Source organism: Columba livia, chromosome 3, assembly GCF_036013475.1.
Source record: "Columba livia isolate bColLiv1 breed racing homer chromosome 3, bColLiv1.pat.W.v2, whole genome shotgun sequence".
NCBI classification, from domain to species: domain Eukaryota; kingdom Metazoa; phylum Chordata; class Aves; order Columbiformes; family Columbidae; genus Columba; species Columba livia.
This window is the reverse complement of record NC_088604.1, coordinates 39191126-39208744: the sequence shown is the minus strand read 5'-3', so window position 1 is coordinate 39208744 and position 17619 is coordinate 39191126. Positions and strand designations below refer to the sequence as shown.

Below are 17619 nucleotides of genomic sequence, written 5' to 3'. Positions count from 1 at the left end.
GTGGGGTCTAGCGGGGGGTGTTTGCTCTCTGGGACTCCCAAACAGGTGGGAGCCACCTCTCTCCTTTGGTTGGATGCAACCTGAGACCCTGCTCAACAGCTTGACAGGGGAACACCTGGGAAGGGGGGAGAGACATGACTAGTTGTCCTGCCCTGGCCCATACACTTGCTGGGACGCTGCTGTGGGGAGCAGGGAGGAGGGCAAGCTGCTAGAGGGACACCCTCAGGCTTTTTGTCACTAGACAGAAGACCCTGGATCACATGCCCTGGGCCACCATCCATAGGGATTGAAACTGTGTCACCCTCCATCTGCAGCCGCCTGCAATTTTTCAATCCTAAAATTCTTCATGAACAAAATCAAACATGTTACTTCACAGAGTTTCCTGAATTTTCCTGTTGAGCGTATATGAAGAAAGCTTCCCACCCCCTCAAATCTGTCAGCAAATGTAGCATCCACTGCATCTACACATAGCCTGGCCATGGCAAATGTACTTTAGCAAAGCTGTTTCTCCATTCCTATCAGTTAGCTGATGCTCAATGGCCTTTTCTTTGCCTTAACATACTAAATGAATGCATAGGCAAACTGTCAATGAGTTTGTAGTGACGCAGAAAAGGAATGTAAATCACGTGCACTGGAACGAAACCTCCATAATCCCATGTAATCCTTACGCTTGACTTCTTTTTCTTGCTGTCCTGCTTTCTACTAGCCTTGCCTTAGTGGATTTTTATACTTGGGGAAACTGGCATAGCAAACGACCTTGTTCCAAGCATGGTTTGCCAGGGAGGTGATAGCAAATGCAAGCTATGGTAAGCTTGAAAAACAAAAGCAGCTAAAAGCATGTGGCCAGAAACAGGGTCAGGGACAGTCAGAGGAATGTGCTTTATTTTCCAGACAAACGAGTAGAAGGACTGTTTTCTTGGGCCACATAGAACCCGGAAATCCAGACCTCCAGAGCAAGTCTGTCCTAGCAAACAGAAAATGGCTTTGTTTGTCCTTCAGTTGCTCTATATGAACTAATGAGACAGTGAAGGGAAATAAGATTTTCATGACCATGAGGTGACACCTTGCAGATTTTCTTGAACAGCAAACTGAAGAAAAGCACAAATATTTTGCACTCAAGATAAATTGCCCGGTTTTACTTAGTTTCAAATTTCAAGCCAAAAATATTAGCTATGAGGCTACATTAGCATGGAAAGTCTATCAGAGCTTGAGGACTGCGTTAGCACAGACTGACAAACAGCAGCACATTCTTCAGCTGTTTTTTTTCTCTCTCTTAAATTCTTTGTCCCTTCAGATTCCTTGAGGGTTTTTTCCATCTTTTATTCATCAGCTGCTGAAGCCTGGGGAGATGAGAGGCCATGTAGCCTTCCAGGTTGCTTTCAGATCAAGCTAACCCTTTCTTGTAGGTGCCTTGGGTCTTCCACTACCTTGAAGGTCTATGGATTGCGCTGGCTTCTGATATGAACACTACTTGCATGCACAACAAGTTGTACATCCCAAAACGTTCTCCCAAAGACACAAGGCTCTTTCTGCAGTGGCAGCACACGCTGACCAGATCTGTGAGAAAAATCTTGAGTTGTGAAGCGAGGTACCCATTAACACCAGCTATCAGACTATGGTACGGTTGGGATTGGCGTAAAACTGAGGAATAAAGCGTTTGCTTTCTTAAACTCTGTTATGAGTGTAGCATTATAGCAGTGGGAGAGGGGAACATAGCAACAGATAATCTGCTTTTCAGCTCTCTTCTGAAGGTGTTTTGTGCTCAATTCCTTAGTTTATTTCTTCTCCTCAGAATGCCATTACTTTTTCATGATAGATGATAGTTCTAGGAGCATGCTCTGAAAGATAACAAGAGAAAGAAAGCATGAAGCTGAATTGGGTTGAAGGAGAAAAATAAATGTTACCGTAGTAATTAACCCAGTTTCCAATGTATACATAGCTGGGAAGGTGGGAATCCAGCAGTTAGCTGGCAACATATCTCCCTCGTAGGGCTTTGTTCAATGCTAAGCGAGGGTGGGGAGAGGGGGAACACCTTGCTGTTAAACCAAAATAAACACATAATCACTGAAGTAACTTGCTTGAAATCAGTGTATCCATCGTAGAGACCTTGCTTTACATGTTCAGGGGTTTTGTGTATTTGATTGCTTTGAAACCATAGAAAGATGGACCCAATTAAGCAAGTTCCACTTTCTAATTTGTTGTTGCTGCACAAGTACTCAAAGAGTTCATTAGTTGTCACCTGCTGCTGAACCCTAAGTTTGTCTGTGCTTGTGCAACTGGTGAACTGGTGTTTGTGCAACCTTTGGGTAACCAAGTAGCTTTTGCAGGATAATTGGTACACTGGCTGTCATCCCCAGGAGCTTCTCCTGAGTGCTCCATGACACAATAGAATACAGCTACTGTGGAATTTAATTTTTTTAGGAGGTATTTGCATGGAAAGCTATAGAAAGCCAGAAGTAGTTACCAACAGATGTGAATGTGAAAACTTTTAAAGATTCTCGTATATCCTAAAGACACACAGGATTTTACCAACCCTTTACCCCACCTGTAGATTTTCCTGGTGGAGCTCAGCTGTCTAAATAACTCCTCCGCAGTTATGAGGTTTGTTATTTCAGTGCGCATTCACTCTGATCAAACTGTTCCCAGTCCCAGGAGCGAGAGTGGGTGAGCTGCTAGTTAAACGAGTGGATATTTATTGTTGAAAGCATGAGTAAACACTCCTTGTTCTGGAGAAGACTGCAAGCATTCAGGCTGAATAGCAGCTCCCTCTTTCATATTCTGCTTGCTAAGGAGTATTTTCCCACTGGGTAAAAAGCTCAAAGCTGAATGGAGAATTGAGAAGTAGAAAAAGAATTGAAGAGCACAGAGGAATAAAAAAAGCAATGCAGTGAGGGAAACTGGACCCAGTGAATCGTAAAATTTCCCCAACTTCAGCAGAGCCAGGATTTCAGCATCAGAGACTTCATTTTCTGGAAATGAATAAAACCAGCAGCCCTATCTCAGACCGATTCTGTGAGCTAAGAGTACCCGCTTTACCATCCGCTTCATTATCAGCTTTATCTCCCTCATTCACCTTGCAGAGGGAGCCTTGCTTTTGAAGACAGGTTGATTACTTTGTAGGCAAAAATAGAGACTTAGATGACATTCTGAAAGCACAGGGCTCTCTGGAGGAGAGGGTGGACTAATGAACAAGGAATGGACATGAGGGTGAGGAAAACTGAACGCTGCTTGAAAAACAAGATTTTGAAGTTGAGTGCCTAAAATACCTAATCCTTTCTGAAGATCTTGATCTAGTAATTTTGGTTTCCCAGGAGAGTGGTTTAGCTAAAACATTGCTAAAAATATTATAAATCTTCTAATCACTTGCAGTTTTGTGTTGTCATTCCAGGGACTTATCTTGGCTCAATGAACAAACACAAACAGCAGATAATATCAAGTCTCCCCATCTTCTTAGTATACCCATGGGTACCCTAGCAAGACGACCAGCACAGTAGTTCTCCCAATGCAGGTTTGGGCTTAGAGTGCAACTGTGATGACAGTTCCAAGTCATCTGAAAGATGGTGCCTTTGTGAGAAGAGCTCCGAATCCCAGTTGAATTAAAACTCATAGGTTTTAAAGCACATGTTAGGATTCTTTAGAAAACTTACATATAGGCCAAAAAGAACTGACGCTGGTCATGCTAAGGAAGCCTGCACCTAGAGGCCTCTGCTTTAGAAAGGCGGGGGGAGGCACAGCTAACAAAAGACTTCAAACACAGCTAGCAATGAAATATCACACAGCCTCCCACTTCTGTAGAAATGTTTGCATTCAGCTGCTGAATTGTGATGACCCTGTGATACTCCGAAGATGCAACAGCAGGCTGTGGCCACGCTCAGCTGAGCTTTCTGATGTTCAGCAACTGTTTCTTTGGTTTGTAGAAAATGGCCAAGGAGTAAGACTGGTTGATTGTTGCAAAGGGTGGCTTTGCAAGCAAAGCTCTCTCCTCTCTCCCTCTTTAATTGTTCAATCTTTTATTTTCAACTCCCCAGAGAGAAAAAGAGAGTCATTTGATTGTCCCAATGGCTTTACACAGCCTTGCGCACATCAGGCAGTCAGACAATACTCCTTAGTGCAATGCTCCGAGATTAGATGCTGGTTATACACTGTGATTTCTGGCCCTGCCTATTTTCAAGAGACCGAAGATTTTATCTGTACTAGTTATATATTGATCTGTGGCTGCAAGAGCCTATTAATTTTATCCAACTTAAAAATGAACCATGTGCCAGTCAAAGGCCTGACTGGTGCAGATTATGGTGGTGTTGTTTTGGTTTTTGTTTTTTTTTTCTCACAATGTCATTAGGTGCAGAATCCTATCAGCAACAGTATAATTCCTACACACCTTTGTGAATCCAGCTCCCAGTTCTCGTTGTTGATCATAGTTACACTCAATACAGAGCAGGTCTTTTCATGGAGTTTCTTGGGAAAAACAGCCAAAAGGCCTGCTTGCCTAAGGGAGACTGGCAGCCTGGGCCCATGCAGAAGGTGTCCCTTTGCTCCATAGCTGCATCTCCCCTTAAACAAAAGTTAAAATGCGGCAAGAGATGCAAAACTTCGGGCAGAACTCTGTGTGTATCCACGCTATCTCTTAGAAGATAAGACACCACATATTCTCTAACATGTATCCTCTAAGTGAGCTTTGGAAATTATTAGCTTGGAGATAGTTATCAGTGAACAAATTGTTCACTATCACTACAAAGCATGCTGACTCTGTTCCCCAGTACCAAGGTTTTGGAGGCTTGCAGATAGCCTGTTTTCAGCAGTGCACAGATTCTGAACCACCCTCTCAATGTAGAGTTTTGTAATGTTATTTATCCCAGGTCTCCATCGAGTTGAGATTGGCTCACCCATATACTTGGTGATGCTCTTGTCATTGTGGTCAGGTGGACTGAAATCAGTTGGAAATTACCCTTGTGTCATGCAGTGACACTTTCCTCCTATGCTTTCCCTGATGGAATGAAGGTCCAGTTTTGGTGGTTTACCCTCAGATCCTAATAGATCTAAAGTCTGACCAGCAGTGGCTGAAGGAAAAGAGTTTTTTTTCACAAAAGATCAGAGTCTTTTGAGAAGCCTTTATCCTAATAAGTTTTTTAAGATTTCTGCCTCTCACATTTTTGCTTCCCAGTCTGAATAGCTGATAACTTTGGACAATGCAATGACCGAGAAACTGAATGGAATATGAAGAGTAAGTAGTTTGGGTGTAAAATAAACAGCAATTTTTTTCAAGATTGCATACCTCAGTTGGACATGAAATGAAGAAATGCCTCTTTACCTCCACCCGTTCCAGATGAGGAAACTTTTAAATAGATTTGTTAGTCTGTATTATGGCCAAAAAAATGTTTGGTCTGTCCAAATCCTACCAACGGGAAGGTCACTTCTTCTTCTGTATGTATAGCTGGTCTGGTTTAAACCGAAGTCTGAAGACCAGAGGAATCCTCATGCCAAACATGCATTTTGTATTCAGTATCCTATTGAGCTGGTTCATGAGAAGTTTCAGTGAATGACTGAACGCTTTCACTGTTAGTGGTCCAAAGTCACCTTTCATCTGAAGACAAAGCCCTAAGAAGAATTTCCTGTTCTCTATGAAAGATGCAGTTTTGTACTTTCTTGTAAAGAATCAGTCGATCATGATTTGGCCAACTGCTATCCACCACCTGGTTTTCATGTTTTGATCAAGAGGATGCAACACACTAGGAGAAGTAACTTTTACAACTTTTTGTTGTCCCTAATCATAATTATTTATCTGTTACAGACTCAGGTTTAGTGTGGAAATGGAATTGATAACATTGCACACAAAAAAAATCTCATCACTGGCTAGAGGTCAATCAACCATAATTGTACTATTAGATCTATTAGGTGCTTTCAATGTCATAGCTCACAGGATGCAGTTGACTTGTATGTAGACTCTTGCAGCATCAGATGGATTGGTTTTGTGTGGCTTTGAGATTTTCTTTCAGCCAAGAAAGCTACAGTGGTTGTGTGAAGTTGCAGTTGTCCTGCTATCAGCACAGAGTATGGGTACATGTTTGATTGGAGGTTGCTAGAGTGGTTGTTGAGGTATAAAAAGTGATATTTTCAATGTTGAGTTGACAGTCCTCTCTCACTGAGCCAATGCAAAGAATGCTGCAAGCAAATGCTGACAGAATGGTACAGATGAAGGGAAAAAGAAAACATTTGAGCCATTATGGAGGTAAAGATTACAGTTTGGGAAAGTTATCAAAGAAAATTGAAGAACAGTGCCAGTTCCACTATGTTTTGGCTCCATTTGGCTATCCATCTTAGGTTAGTAAAATCCAGGTTAGAATAGACTGTACTTTGGCTGTTTAGAAAAAGTTTGTGCATGTGCATTCATTATTATGTCCAAAAGTGTCTGTTCCTTCTCTGCGTTTCTGTTGCAAGTCACTATTAGTAAAGGCATGGCACTAGATAAAATTTTTGGTGTGTTTCAGATGGATTTTTTAAAATGTTCCTTTTAAGTACTTTTTTAGATAGGATCACTGATTTTTGAATGCTGTGGTCACATGGATAAATCTGATCATACAGACTTTCTCTTATCTGAACACTGATACATTATGATTGTTTCCTGGAAGTCAAATTATAATAAATGAACCCAATGCTGACTGCCTGTGACAACCAAAATTAAATAGCAAATGTAGGAACTGAGAAATACAGACCAGAACATGCAAGGTTTGACAGCCAGATTCAACATTTTTATGATGCACCAGATTATTTGTGTGTTGAAATTCGTATTCATAAAATGCCTTAGCAATGCTAGCAGCGAAGCACATTTGCTAAAATATTTACTCAGTTGTATATAGAAGCGCCTTTACTTTAGAATATCACGTGCTGTCAACAGGAAGCAACAGGTAGAGATATCCCTACATAGGTCGCATTTTAAAATACTAGTACAAGTCCCATACATAATGATCCCCAAAGGCAGCATGCCAGAAGAGAGTCACTTTCAAGAGTAATGACATTGCTTTGCAAACTGGCTATATTTCTCTAAAACATCTCCCCTGGAAGACAGCGTCACTGTCATTAAACAGTCGCAGCTGCCAGGCAACTTCTGTGTGTTCTCAACAGGGTACCATTGAAATTCTGAATTTTTGCACTTCACCTGTTTAAGGAGCCTTCTCATCTGAATATCAAAAACCAGCAGAAGATTGACAGATTGGGCTCTAGGCCCTTTTCCTATATTAGAAACAGTGAAGTGGAAAGTGATAAATTGCATCTAAGTGGCATTTTAGTATGGCTTATGCTGAATATTTATATATTGTAGAAATTATAACTCTGTGAAAACTGGAACTCGTGAACAGTTTGTTGACAAGCAATCTCTAAGAGTATCTTCTGCTGCTTAACACAAAATATTTTAGGGGTTTTGTTTGGTTTTGGTTTCTTGTTTTCTATTTCGGAAAAGTATTTATTTTTAGGAAGAGTGAGAACAGATGGAACAGAATTGATAACTCTGAGTATTGTGTAAAGTGATCTTCTGTTTATTACATGCCCTATAAAAAGTTACTTAAGGGCTTGCTTCTGCAAGCATTTTTAAAGGACCTTTTTTGTTCTCAGAGGACAAATCCTGTGACCCAGGACAATGAGACTCAAATCCCCTAAAAAAAACCAAAACAACAACAACAAAAGCAAAAAAAAAACCAAAAAAAAAACACAAAAAAACCAAACCCACAAAACAAAAAACCTCATTGGTTCTTCAACGCAAGCACTGTATTTTATCAACACTGACTGTTAGCAAGCTTAGAGTGTGTGGCCAAAGAATAGGAACAGCTGCTGAAAATGCAATATTGTAGTTAATGGCTCTGTCATTGTCATTATTTGGTGTTTTATACTTAGATCTTTGGATTTATTCATTGAGCAATTATTCAGCTCAGTGATTGCCCTTGGGAGAAACCCCCAGAAGGTGACAAAAGTTGAGCTGACCCATTGAACTCAACACACTCAAGACTTCTCCTTTCTCTCACAGTGTCAAGCAGGCTGGAGCTGGACAAGTTTCCCCTGGGACAGTCCTTGTGGAGTCGTTTGGGGTGATGCAACGAGTACAAAGAAGCTGAGGTTCCGTGTCTCAGACATCCTCGGGACTGAACATCCCCTAGTGATGTTTTCTCTTTCACCACAGAAGGGGACAAAGCGTGCGGGAGCTCGGCTCGATCCGGGAGGACGCGAGACGTTAGGGCTCCGTCTTAAGCTCTGCCTGAGCCTCCCTGCCCCCTGACTCACCCGCTCGTCCCCGGGGCAGGGACAGGCAGCCGGGGGTGCCCGCCCAGGCAGCCGGGGGTGCCCGCCCAGCCCGGGGGTCCCCACCGCCACCCTCCCGCAGGCCGTCCCGGGGGCCGCGGGGCGTTACTTGCCATCGACACACGGCGTCCCATGGCGGCGGGCGGCGGCGGGCTGCTGGGCGTGCTGCCCTCCTCTCGGCGCTTCCCCTCCGAGCCGGAGCCGGAGCCGGAGCCGGGGCCGGAGCCGCCAAGGGAGGCGACGCTCTCGCTGTCGCTGCCCGCCCGGCTGCCGCTGAGGACGCGGGAGAGGAAGCTGGATTTGCGGGTGCCCGGGCAGTGCCCGCTGTCCGGGGAGTCGCCGCACTCCTCCTCCAGGTCGCGGCAGACGCTCACCCGGCTGTGCTTGCGGGGCACCCGCCGGGCCGCCCCCGCCGCCGCCGCCGCCCCGGGGCCGCCTCCCGCCGCGGCCCGCGGCGCCTCCTCGCTGCTGGAGGAGGGCGGCGGCTGCTGTCCGTGGTGCTGGGCCGCGCTGTGCCGGCGGCGGGGCGGCGGGGAGCCGCGGAGCTCTCCGCGGTTCTGGCGGCCCGGCGGCCCCGCCGGCGCGGGAGCGGGAGACAGGGCGGCGGGGGGAGCGGGCGGCGGTGGCCCCGGGGCGGTGGCGGGGCGCGGCGGGGAGGCGTCGCAGGCCGGGCAGGCCGGCGGCACCATGGAGCTCTTCTTGGAGTTGAAGAGGCTGGTCTCCTCCTCAGTGGGGCCCACCGGTGGCCGCGGCCACCAGTAGAGGCTCTTCTGGATCTTCTTGAGGCCCAGGTGGGCGATTTCTAGGATGTTGAGGAAGAGGGAGACTGCGGCAATGCTGTTCATGAAAACCATAAAGATGGTCTTCTCTGTGGGTCGGGACACAAAGCAATCCACTGTGTTAGGGCAAGGGGGCCGAGTGCATTTGTAAAGGGGGGACATGTGAAACCCATATAAAAGATACTGACCTATCATAAAGCCCACTTCGACCACCGACCGGGTCAGGATATGTAGGACATAAGTGCGCAGCAGAGACCCTCTCAGGGGTGCCTTATTCACTTTCTTCTGTTCCTCCAGCTTACGCAGCTCCCTCTCCACTCTCCTATGTTCCTCAGGCATTGGCTCCAGATCTTCCAGTTGAGCCCGCAGGTGGGCTTTCCTCTTCTGTCGCTCTTTCTCGAGAGCCCTTAATCTATAGAGTGCATGGCCCATGTAGACTAGAGATGGAGAAGAGACAAATATAATCTGCAACACCCAGTATCTGATCAAAGAGATGGGGAAGGCTTTGTCATAACAGATATTGTTGCAGCCAGGTTGCTCTGTGTTGCAGATGAACTCGGACTGCTCATCATCCCAGACATCTTCAGCAGCCACACCCAGCACCAGCATCCGGAATATGAACAGGATTGTGAGCCAGATTTTGCCAACTATGGTGGAGTGGATGTGCACTTCTTCAAGGATGCTGCCCAACAGGTTCCAGTCCCCCATGATCAGCAGTTCATATCTGAAATACAAAAAAGGATGTTATTTTAATACAATACCGAGTTTATTTTGTAAATGGCCTTTTTGGGTGTGTTTTTTTGTTTGTTTGGGGTTTTTTGTGTGTGTGTGTTTTCTTGGTTTTTGTTTTTTCTTTTTTAGATAATGATGTTTCATATACATACTTCTGATAGTAAGAGCGCTCTTAGAAGTTCATAATTATTTTCTACTTAACGGATCTTCAAATGAAGGCAGACTTTATGATTACTGCTGAAAGATGGAAATGTAAGATTATTTTAAGCTTAAAAGGGCTTGATTTCAGCTGTAATCCACGGTACTTCTTAACTGCCTACAGTTTCACACTATTTTATTCCCACTAGGAAAGAAGACTTTTTTTTTCACTTTGCAAATCCTTTGCCAACTATAGTTTAATTCTACACCCACTCCATCCCACTGTCTGTGGCTGTGTCATAGTTTTTGAGTGAAAAAATGGCTAGAATAACATATAATGTTCATGGTTCTCATCTGTTTGTTAAGGTCTTGAGAAGTGTCCTATAACCATGACAGAAAAATATTTCATTTTGTACCCCAAGGTAGTAGCATTGTTAGTGCCTTCCATCCAATATTTTCCCATCTACAAGGGTAAAAATCCACAAATTTCTCCTTTGGATTTCTAAAACTACAAATACAGAGCTAATTTACACATAGCTGTACATGTATAAACAGTCTCAGTTCCAGGATAATGTTAATAAATGAAGAGTGCTTTCAGGATTAATATCTTTAATTTTATGCATTTCTAGTCTTAGTGAATCACCAAGACTTTATCTTAATCATAAATTTCAACATATTTGATACATAAAACAGGACTTACATACTGAAGTGATGTGGAGGTTTTTAGCTGTGAGTGTGAGACAATCTTTTTAACTACCTCTTTCCCAGAAGCTCCTTGATGCACCAGCAAATTGATCTACTGTTAGATAGCAGCAAATTGATCTGCTGCTAGATACTTGATTTCCAAGTGACATCCATGGAAAATATTCGGGAGCTCCAGGTAATGTAGGGAATTTAAATGTAAGGTATTTGGCTGTTCATTTGTGAATACACCTCACATTCAGTGCTGTGTGCCCAGAATTCTTTCTGCAAAGTGGTAATAAAATTTGAAAGTAATGGGGATCATATCTGTCTTAAGGTCTGCACTTAAATTTTAATCCTACTGTGCTTTCAAAACTTCCCAAATTCCACTAAACCACAACCTTTAGGAAAGTGTAGCTTCTAAGCTTTTTAAGAGTGGCTCATTGCAGTACCCAAAATCTTACATGATTTGAACTGATGGCACAGCTGGGAGATATCACCATTATCCATATAGCTTGGTTATGGTTTATGATATGACCCCGTGTAGTACAATTCTGCTTGGAGGTTGTATTTATCCACAGCACAAGTAAAGATTTTCAGTTGTAACCATCAGTGCAGTCATTCTCTGCATAGGCATCCTACAGGCTTTATTATTACATTCCTGGGATTTGGGTTTTCTCTGCAAATTTGAATTTTCACAATGAACTTCCCTTTTGACCACAGGGAACTGGTTGAAGAAATGTAGCTGAACAAGTAATTTTTTAGGTGTTGTGTGTACCTGGAATATCTTCTTTCCCCATTCTCGCCCTCCCATGTGCATAATTGAAAAAAGATACACGAAAAAAAAAGCCAGCAAAAATTATTGTAATCCATTTTCCTCATCTTTAAAGGACAATGGCAGTTCCTTCTTCTGACTTCATATGGATTTTATTCAGAGCAGATATCAAGGTGTTGCAACTTAATAGGTTGGGTCAATGTAAATATGTTCATATCTTGAAATGTTTGCTAGAAAATGTTGTATCTCAAGCTAAATATGTTGAACCTGTTTTTCAGAGCTTGGAAATGCAGATACAGCATAGTGCATCTTCAGTAAAGTGAGATGTAGGGGATTACACAGAGCAAGCTCCCACACCCAGAGTCCTCAAGAGGCCAAGGACGAGTGGGTGACGCTGATTTCTCTGCACCACTTCCCTGAAAGGCGACTGAATGACAGCAACGCAACAGTTAAGCAAAGGAGCTTTGGGTATATTTGCTACCTTGTGAATGGCTGGTCCCTCACTGAAACTGATAGACTCCGCAAAACAAAGGAAAACAAAACAAAAAACACAAAACAAACAAACAAACAAAACAGACAAAAAACCTCACTAACAAACAAAAAACCCCACAAACAAACAAAAAACCCCACTAACAAACAAACAAACCCACAAACACCCCCACCACCATCAACAAAAACAGAATCACAGAATCGACTGGGTTGGAAAAGACCTCAGAGATCATCGAGTCCAACCCTTGGTCCAATTCCAGTCCATTTACTAGATCATGGTACTAAGTGCCATGTCCAATCTCAGTTTAAAAACCTCCAGGGACGGCGAGTCCACCACCTCCCTGGGCAGCCATTCCAATGCCTGACCACTCTCTCTGTAAAGAATTTCTTTCTAATATCCAGCCTAAATTTCCCCTGGCAGAGTTTAAGCCCATGCCCCCTTGTCCTATTGCTAACTGCCTGGGAGAAGAGACCAATCCCCACCTGGCTATAACCTTCCCTTCAGGTAGTTACAGAGAGTGATGAGGTCACCTCTAAGCCTCCTTTTCTCTAGACTAAACAACCCCAGCTCCCTCAGCCTCTCCTCATAGGTCTTACGTTCAAGTCCCTTCACCAGTCGTGTTGCTCTTCTCTGGACCCGCTCCAGCACTTCAATGTCTTTCCTGAACTGAGGGGCCCAGAACTGAACACAATACTCCAGGTGTGGCCTCACCAATGCAGAGTACAGGGGAAGGATCACTTCCCTTGTCCTGCTGACCACGCTGTTTTTGATACAGGACAGGATACCGTTGGCCTTCCTGGCCACCTGGGCACACTGTTGGCTCATGTTGAGCTTCCTGTCAATTAGCACCCCCAGGTCCCTTTCTGTCTGACTGCTCTCCAGCCACTCTGCGCCCAGCCTGTAGCGCTGCACGGGGAACAAATCAAAAAAACCCCAACAAACAAAACCTACGCAAAAACCCAAACCCAACCAATAAAAAACTCAAGTAACAACAAACAAAAAACCAAAACACACCAAGTGAGATGTTAAAGTATAAATGCAGGAATAAAAGGGAAAGGAGACACGTTTTAATAAAAAGATGAAATGAAAAGGCAGCATTCCTCTACCAGCAGGAATTTTCATTGCCTGTTTTGGAACAGAAAGTAGAAACCATTTAGGGTAAGAGAGGATACAAAGAGAAGCATAAACATATCACTCTGGATCTATAGGTGTTTGGTTTTTAAGTTGTTTCTATCAGTATTTAAACAACTCTACTCTCATCTTTCCTTTATAATGGCCGACAGGGAAGAGTAATTATAGGAGTGGTCTAATTCCACTCTCTAAATGAGCTAATTATCCCTCAAATTAGCACTGGTGAGAACAGCAGTATGAATATTGACATGGCGAATGTTGCATATAAAGCCAAGTTAGTCTGGAGCCAGAGAAGCCAGAGTTTCTAAGAAATCAGCCAAAACTACTTTACAACCTTTTTGAAGCAATGTGCTTCCGATTTTTCCATCTTTCCCTTCCTTGATCTTATTTGAGCTCTGTGTATCACAGTATTTCAGTTTACTGTAAGAGTGTAGTCTGAAATATCAACGAAAACATTACTTCCAGTCTACTAGAAATTCTACTATTCTAGTATATGAGCCCAGTATACTAGAAATATATCATTTTTAGTATAGATTGTACATAACTGAGACATTTATCATTGTACCATCTGACTACCTTTGTGTCTGTCCAAATATTTTTTTATGGTTATTTAAAACAATAAAAATTCATGCATGTAATCAGTTAGAAACAGGTGGAAATCCACCATTTCTCTTGGAGATAGTTCCTTTATATCTTACTTCCGCTACTTCTTTATTTAAAAGTTCATTTGATCATTTGCCACTATTCAAAACACTACTAGATTAAATGTATGCCAGGTTTCCATCAGCTATGATTTGAAAAAGCAGAGTTAAATGTTGAATTTCTTGTCAAAAAATGCTAAGATGCAAATACTTCTGGGTTTAATTCACACTGCTTTGAGTCTGACGGGGACCTGCCTGTTCCGTACTGCCCTACAAACAATTATTTTTCTGCCTCTTACCTTAGGAGAAAGCCCTTCGTTAGTTTATGTTAGAGCATTGCAGAAGGAGCATGCAGTGCTGCTGTTTGCTATAGATCAGAGACCTTCCTTCCACAGTGGTAGGACATTTTCTTTCATTTCCAAGAGCCAAAGCATAGACGTGGTGCGCTGAGCAGACTTCTTGGTTCTTCGTAGCTGGATGCCAAGATCGCTCTGTCTAAACTATCTGCGCACGGTTTAAAAATCATGGGATGATAGGATGGTGCCTCTAGCCAAAATTATCATGCGATTATTTTAGTCAGTGGCATCTAACAAAGCCATTCCCTGAGGCTCAATCTGTACAGCAATAATTTGCAATGCCCCTATGTCTTGTTTCAGTCGTTTCTTCAAACAACATGCCTGCACCCAGCTCCCAAATAGAATTTTATTTTGTAAAATGGCTAAACAGGCAGCCTTTACAGTATGATAGATTCTTATATTTTCTTTACATTCCATTAGTTTCGCTTTGAATCAATGCCCAAGGATCGATCGGTCATGTCCGATTTCATAGTCTGTTGCCTGGTGAGTTAATTTAGGATGTGTTAGACTGAGCCTTTGAAAATGGAGGCCACCAGAACTAAGACTCGAGTCTTTGGTTAGAAACAGATCTGTTGACACAGTAATGCTTCTTCAGCTGGGTTAAAGAACCAACCCCACGCCCATTCAGAATTGGTATCTGTGAGAAACAAGGTTTAAAAAAGGAAGGTGAGTTGCCAAAATGGGATTTTGTGAGAAATCAGGGCCAACAGAGCTGAGGCTCTGATACAAAGAGCTTCTGCTGCTTATTCCTGCCCAGGTACTAATTTTATAGAAATCCCAAATATCCACTGCTCCAGAACTTCTGGCCCTTTTGTTCCATCCTACAAGGTGCGTGACTGATTTCCACTTCAGCCTCTTCTCCCTGAAGATACTCCAGCTAACCACTGGCCAGTTCTCAAAAGACACTAACCCCACCTCTTCTTTGGGATTATCCCAGATTTCTGTACCAGTGCATCCCTCTCTCCCACACAAGCTGTGCTTCTCTCCCTTAAAGTCCTATTTAAATAATGTCTTCAGAGCCTTGCCCTGCATCGGATGAGGTGGCTACAGCATCTTTCCTCTTGCCTCAGTCTCATGCAGCAGATGTATGGTTAACGCCTACATTACAAATGCTCTAGGGGTGGTAGTGTTACACTTTACTCCTAAGAGACACGTTAATATTCATGCAAACCACCCAGACTTCCACAGGCTTTTCTCATCCATGTGTTTGTGCTCTCACGCTTGCTCTCCAGCCCATGTACTCTCACGTACCTGCCGCTGGCATTTTATTTTCATGTTTCTTCTTTCCAAATTCAGTCACAAAGTCCCTGAGGTTTTGCTTTACTCCTTCATTTGTGTCAGAGCTTTGACTCCATCCTGGATGCCCTGTGCTGCCTCACCAGGTGGTGGTGCTGACATCTCCAGTGGCTTCCACAGCTCCCAGGGATTTCTCAGGAGCACCCTCTTCAGCTCTGCTCACTGTGAAAACTTGAGAGCTGGGCAAGAGCTGCAGCATCTGTCATTTATTCATCGCATCGGAGAATGCTCTTTGTAGCTCCCTGCAGAAGCAGCTTGTTCTTGGCCCAACACATTTCTGTCCCACCTCTTCTCCCCATCAGCAGGTCATAGCACCAGAATCACAGGCTGCCCACCTCACTCTGCCCTCAGGCACCTGGGTTAAGGGTTTGGTTTTCTTGAGGGACGTGTGACGTTATGGTAGGCTGCTTAGGGACAATTTGCTGTGTTTCTGGTTTTAGCAGCAGAATAATGGGTGTTGTTGAAAAATTGCTCATGCAGGCTTATTAATGGACCATATGATTAATTGTACGTGGAAGGGATGCCGGGCCAGGGCACAGGGGTGGTGGGAGGAATCAGGATGAAGAACAGGAGAGCAGTGTAGTCCTTTCCATTTGGAGATGAGCAAGAACCTGTGGCGTCTGAGGACACTTCCTTGCTGTAAGCACCTGCCATAGGTGAAGTCAGCTTACAGCATGTGTGTGTGCATGGGGGAGATGTGCGGGTGGGTGTGTTGCAGGGGGTGCAGGGAATATCCTGGAGATCAGAGATGGGCCCTTGGCCTGTGACACCCGAGGTGGGCAATGGTGAGCAACAACAGAGCAGGAACCGGCACAACCCCATGTCTGACCTTCCTGGAGCAGAAGCAACCTCCCTCCTGGGAAGCAGAGACCCAGGGACCACAGTGCTGGGGCAGGAGCTGGAGGCAACCAAGTAGGATAAAAGCTCTCACCCAGCATCCACATCCAGTATGGGGTCTTGCCTGTGACAGTACCTGAATTGTAAGTGGCAGCTATTACAAAACAAGTTCTCTAAATATTAGGTCCAAATACAGTTTTTTATAAGCCTGCAGCTTTTGATATTCTTGTCAGGGATCCACAGATTTGAAAAGCAGAAAAGGATATACGTGGGAATAATTGCAACCTTCTTACAGCACAGACAGTAGCATTTCCTTGTACTAATATATTACTATTCTGACATTCAAAACAGCTAACATTACATGGTCAAAACCACTTCAAAGAGCACATGCTTTCTGTTGTGTCACCAAACCCACCATAAAACTTCGAGCCTGATGGATGTGGAACTGTGAGTCGGCCAACAGGCTGCAGCTGAAGCCATGCAGGTATAGGCAAACTGAAATGCCAAGATAACACTGCAGAATTTTGCCAAAACCACTCCATGTACAGTGTAACCTGACTGGCCAGAAACCCCTCGGTTTATTAAAAAAAAAAAGGCACCTCACTTGAAGATGCCGACATTTCCATTTTACTGCAGAAAAACATTACTGGTAGTAGACTTGCTCCTTCTGGGGCAAGTAACCCTGTGCAGGAAGATGAAGGCACCTTGACAATATGGAATAAAACAGGTCAGGGACATCTCTGCAGCCTTCAGCACTGGCACAGCTGTACCCTCGGGTGCCACATCCAAACTGCCTCCTGAGACCTGCGCCTGCTCCACACTGCTGTCTGAACCGTGTCCAGGAGAGCTGCACAGCTTTGGACTGGGCTAATTACCAAAGACCACACCAATTAATTTAATAACATGGACAATTCTGTTCCAGTTTGCAGATTCAAATATTGGGCCTCTTTAGTTTAACAAGAGCTGCACAACTCCCTTACTGTTAAAGTAATTATCTATATATTTTATTCCCCATATTATCTCTTGTGACTCAGATGGCTTTGCTTTTGGTAGCACAGCACAACAGCACTTTCAGCCTCTGGTGGGAGAGGATGTGCCAGCTACCACTGAAACTTTATCCATCTTTCCTGTTAAAGCCGGTTTTGCTCCTGAAATGCCTCTTGATTGATTTCATAAATTCTCCTAAGAAATCCTTAAATGTCTTTCTTGGCATGCTTTATTACTGCTGTCTCCCTTCATGAAGGCAAATTGTTGAAGATTATTCTGCAGCTGGTTTTAGAGTGAAGATAACTAGATAACTTAATAGAAAAAACTATGGGTTGCTAGACAGACATCTAAGAGAAATGCCCTTAGTCCAGTCAGCTGGCAACAGCCTATGCCTTAGAGAGAATCCCTCAAAATTCAATACCCAGTGCTCTATGATTTCACTATTATGCACATCTCCACAAATCCCGTTCCCTGAATTCCAACTTCAAAT

At 43.8% G+C, this 17619-nt stretch overlaps 1 protein-coding gene across 1 annotated transcript; it reads right to left on the bottom strand.

Moving 5' to 3' along the window:
* Nucleotides 1-855: 855 nt before the first annotated feature.
* Nucleotides 856-9773, bottom strand: GJA10 (gap junction protein alpha 10). The gene is made up of 2 exons (XM_065059627.1): nucleotides 8400-9773; nucleotides 856-1838 (listed from the first exon to the last, which is right to left on the bottom strand). The coding sequence occupies exons 1-2, from the start codon at nucleotides 9771-9773 to the stop codon at nucleotides 1800-1802; spliced, it is 1413 nt and encodes a 470-aa protein (XP_064915699.1). The 3' UTR covers nucleotides 856-1799.
* Nucleotides 9774-17619: the final 7846 nt, after the last annotated feature.

Bases quoted from the DNA above. Each gene is read 5' to 3' on its own strand.
- GJA10 (XM_065059627.1), bottom strand. From the start codon at position 9,773: ATGGGGGACTGGAACCTGTTGGGCAGCATCCTTGAAGAAGTGCACATC. The intron at 1,839-8,399 runs GCAAGTAACGCC...GTTATCTTTCAG, and splicing joins TGGGACGCCGTGTGTCGATG to AGCATGCTCCTAGAACTATC.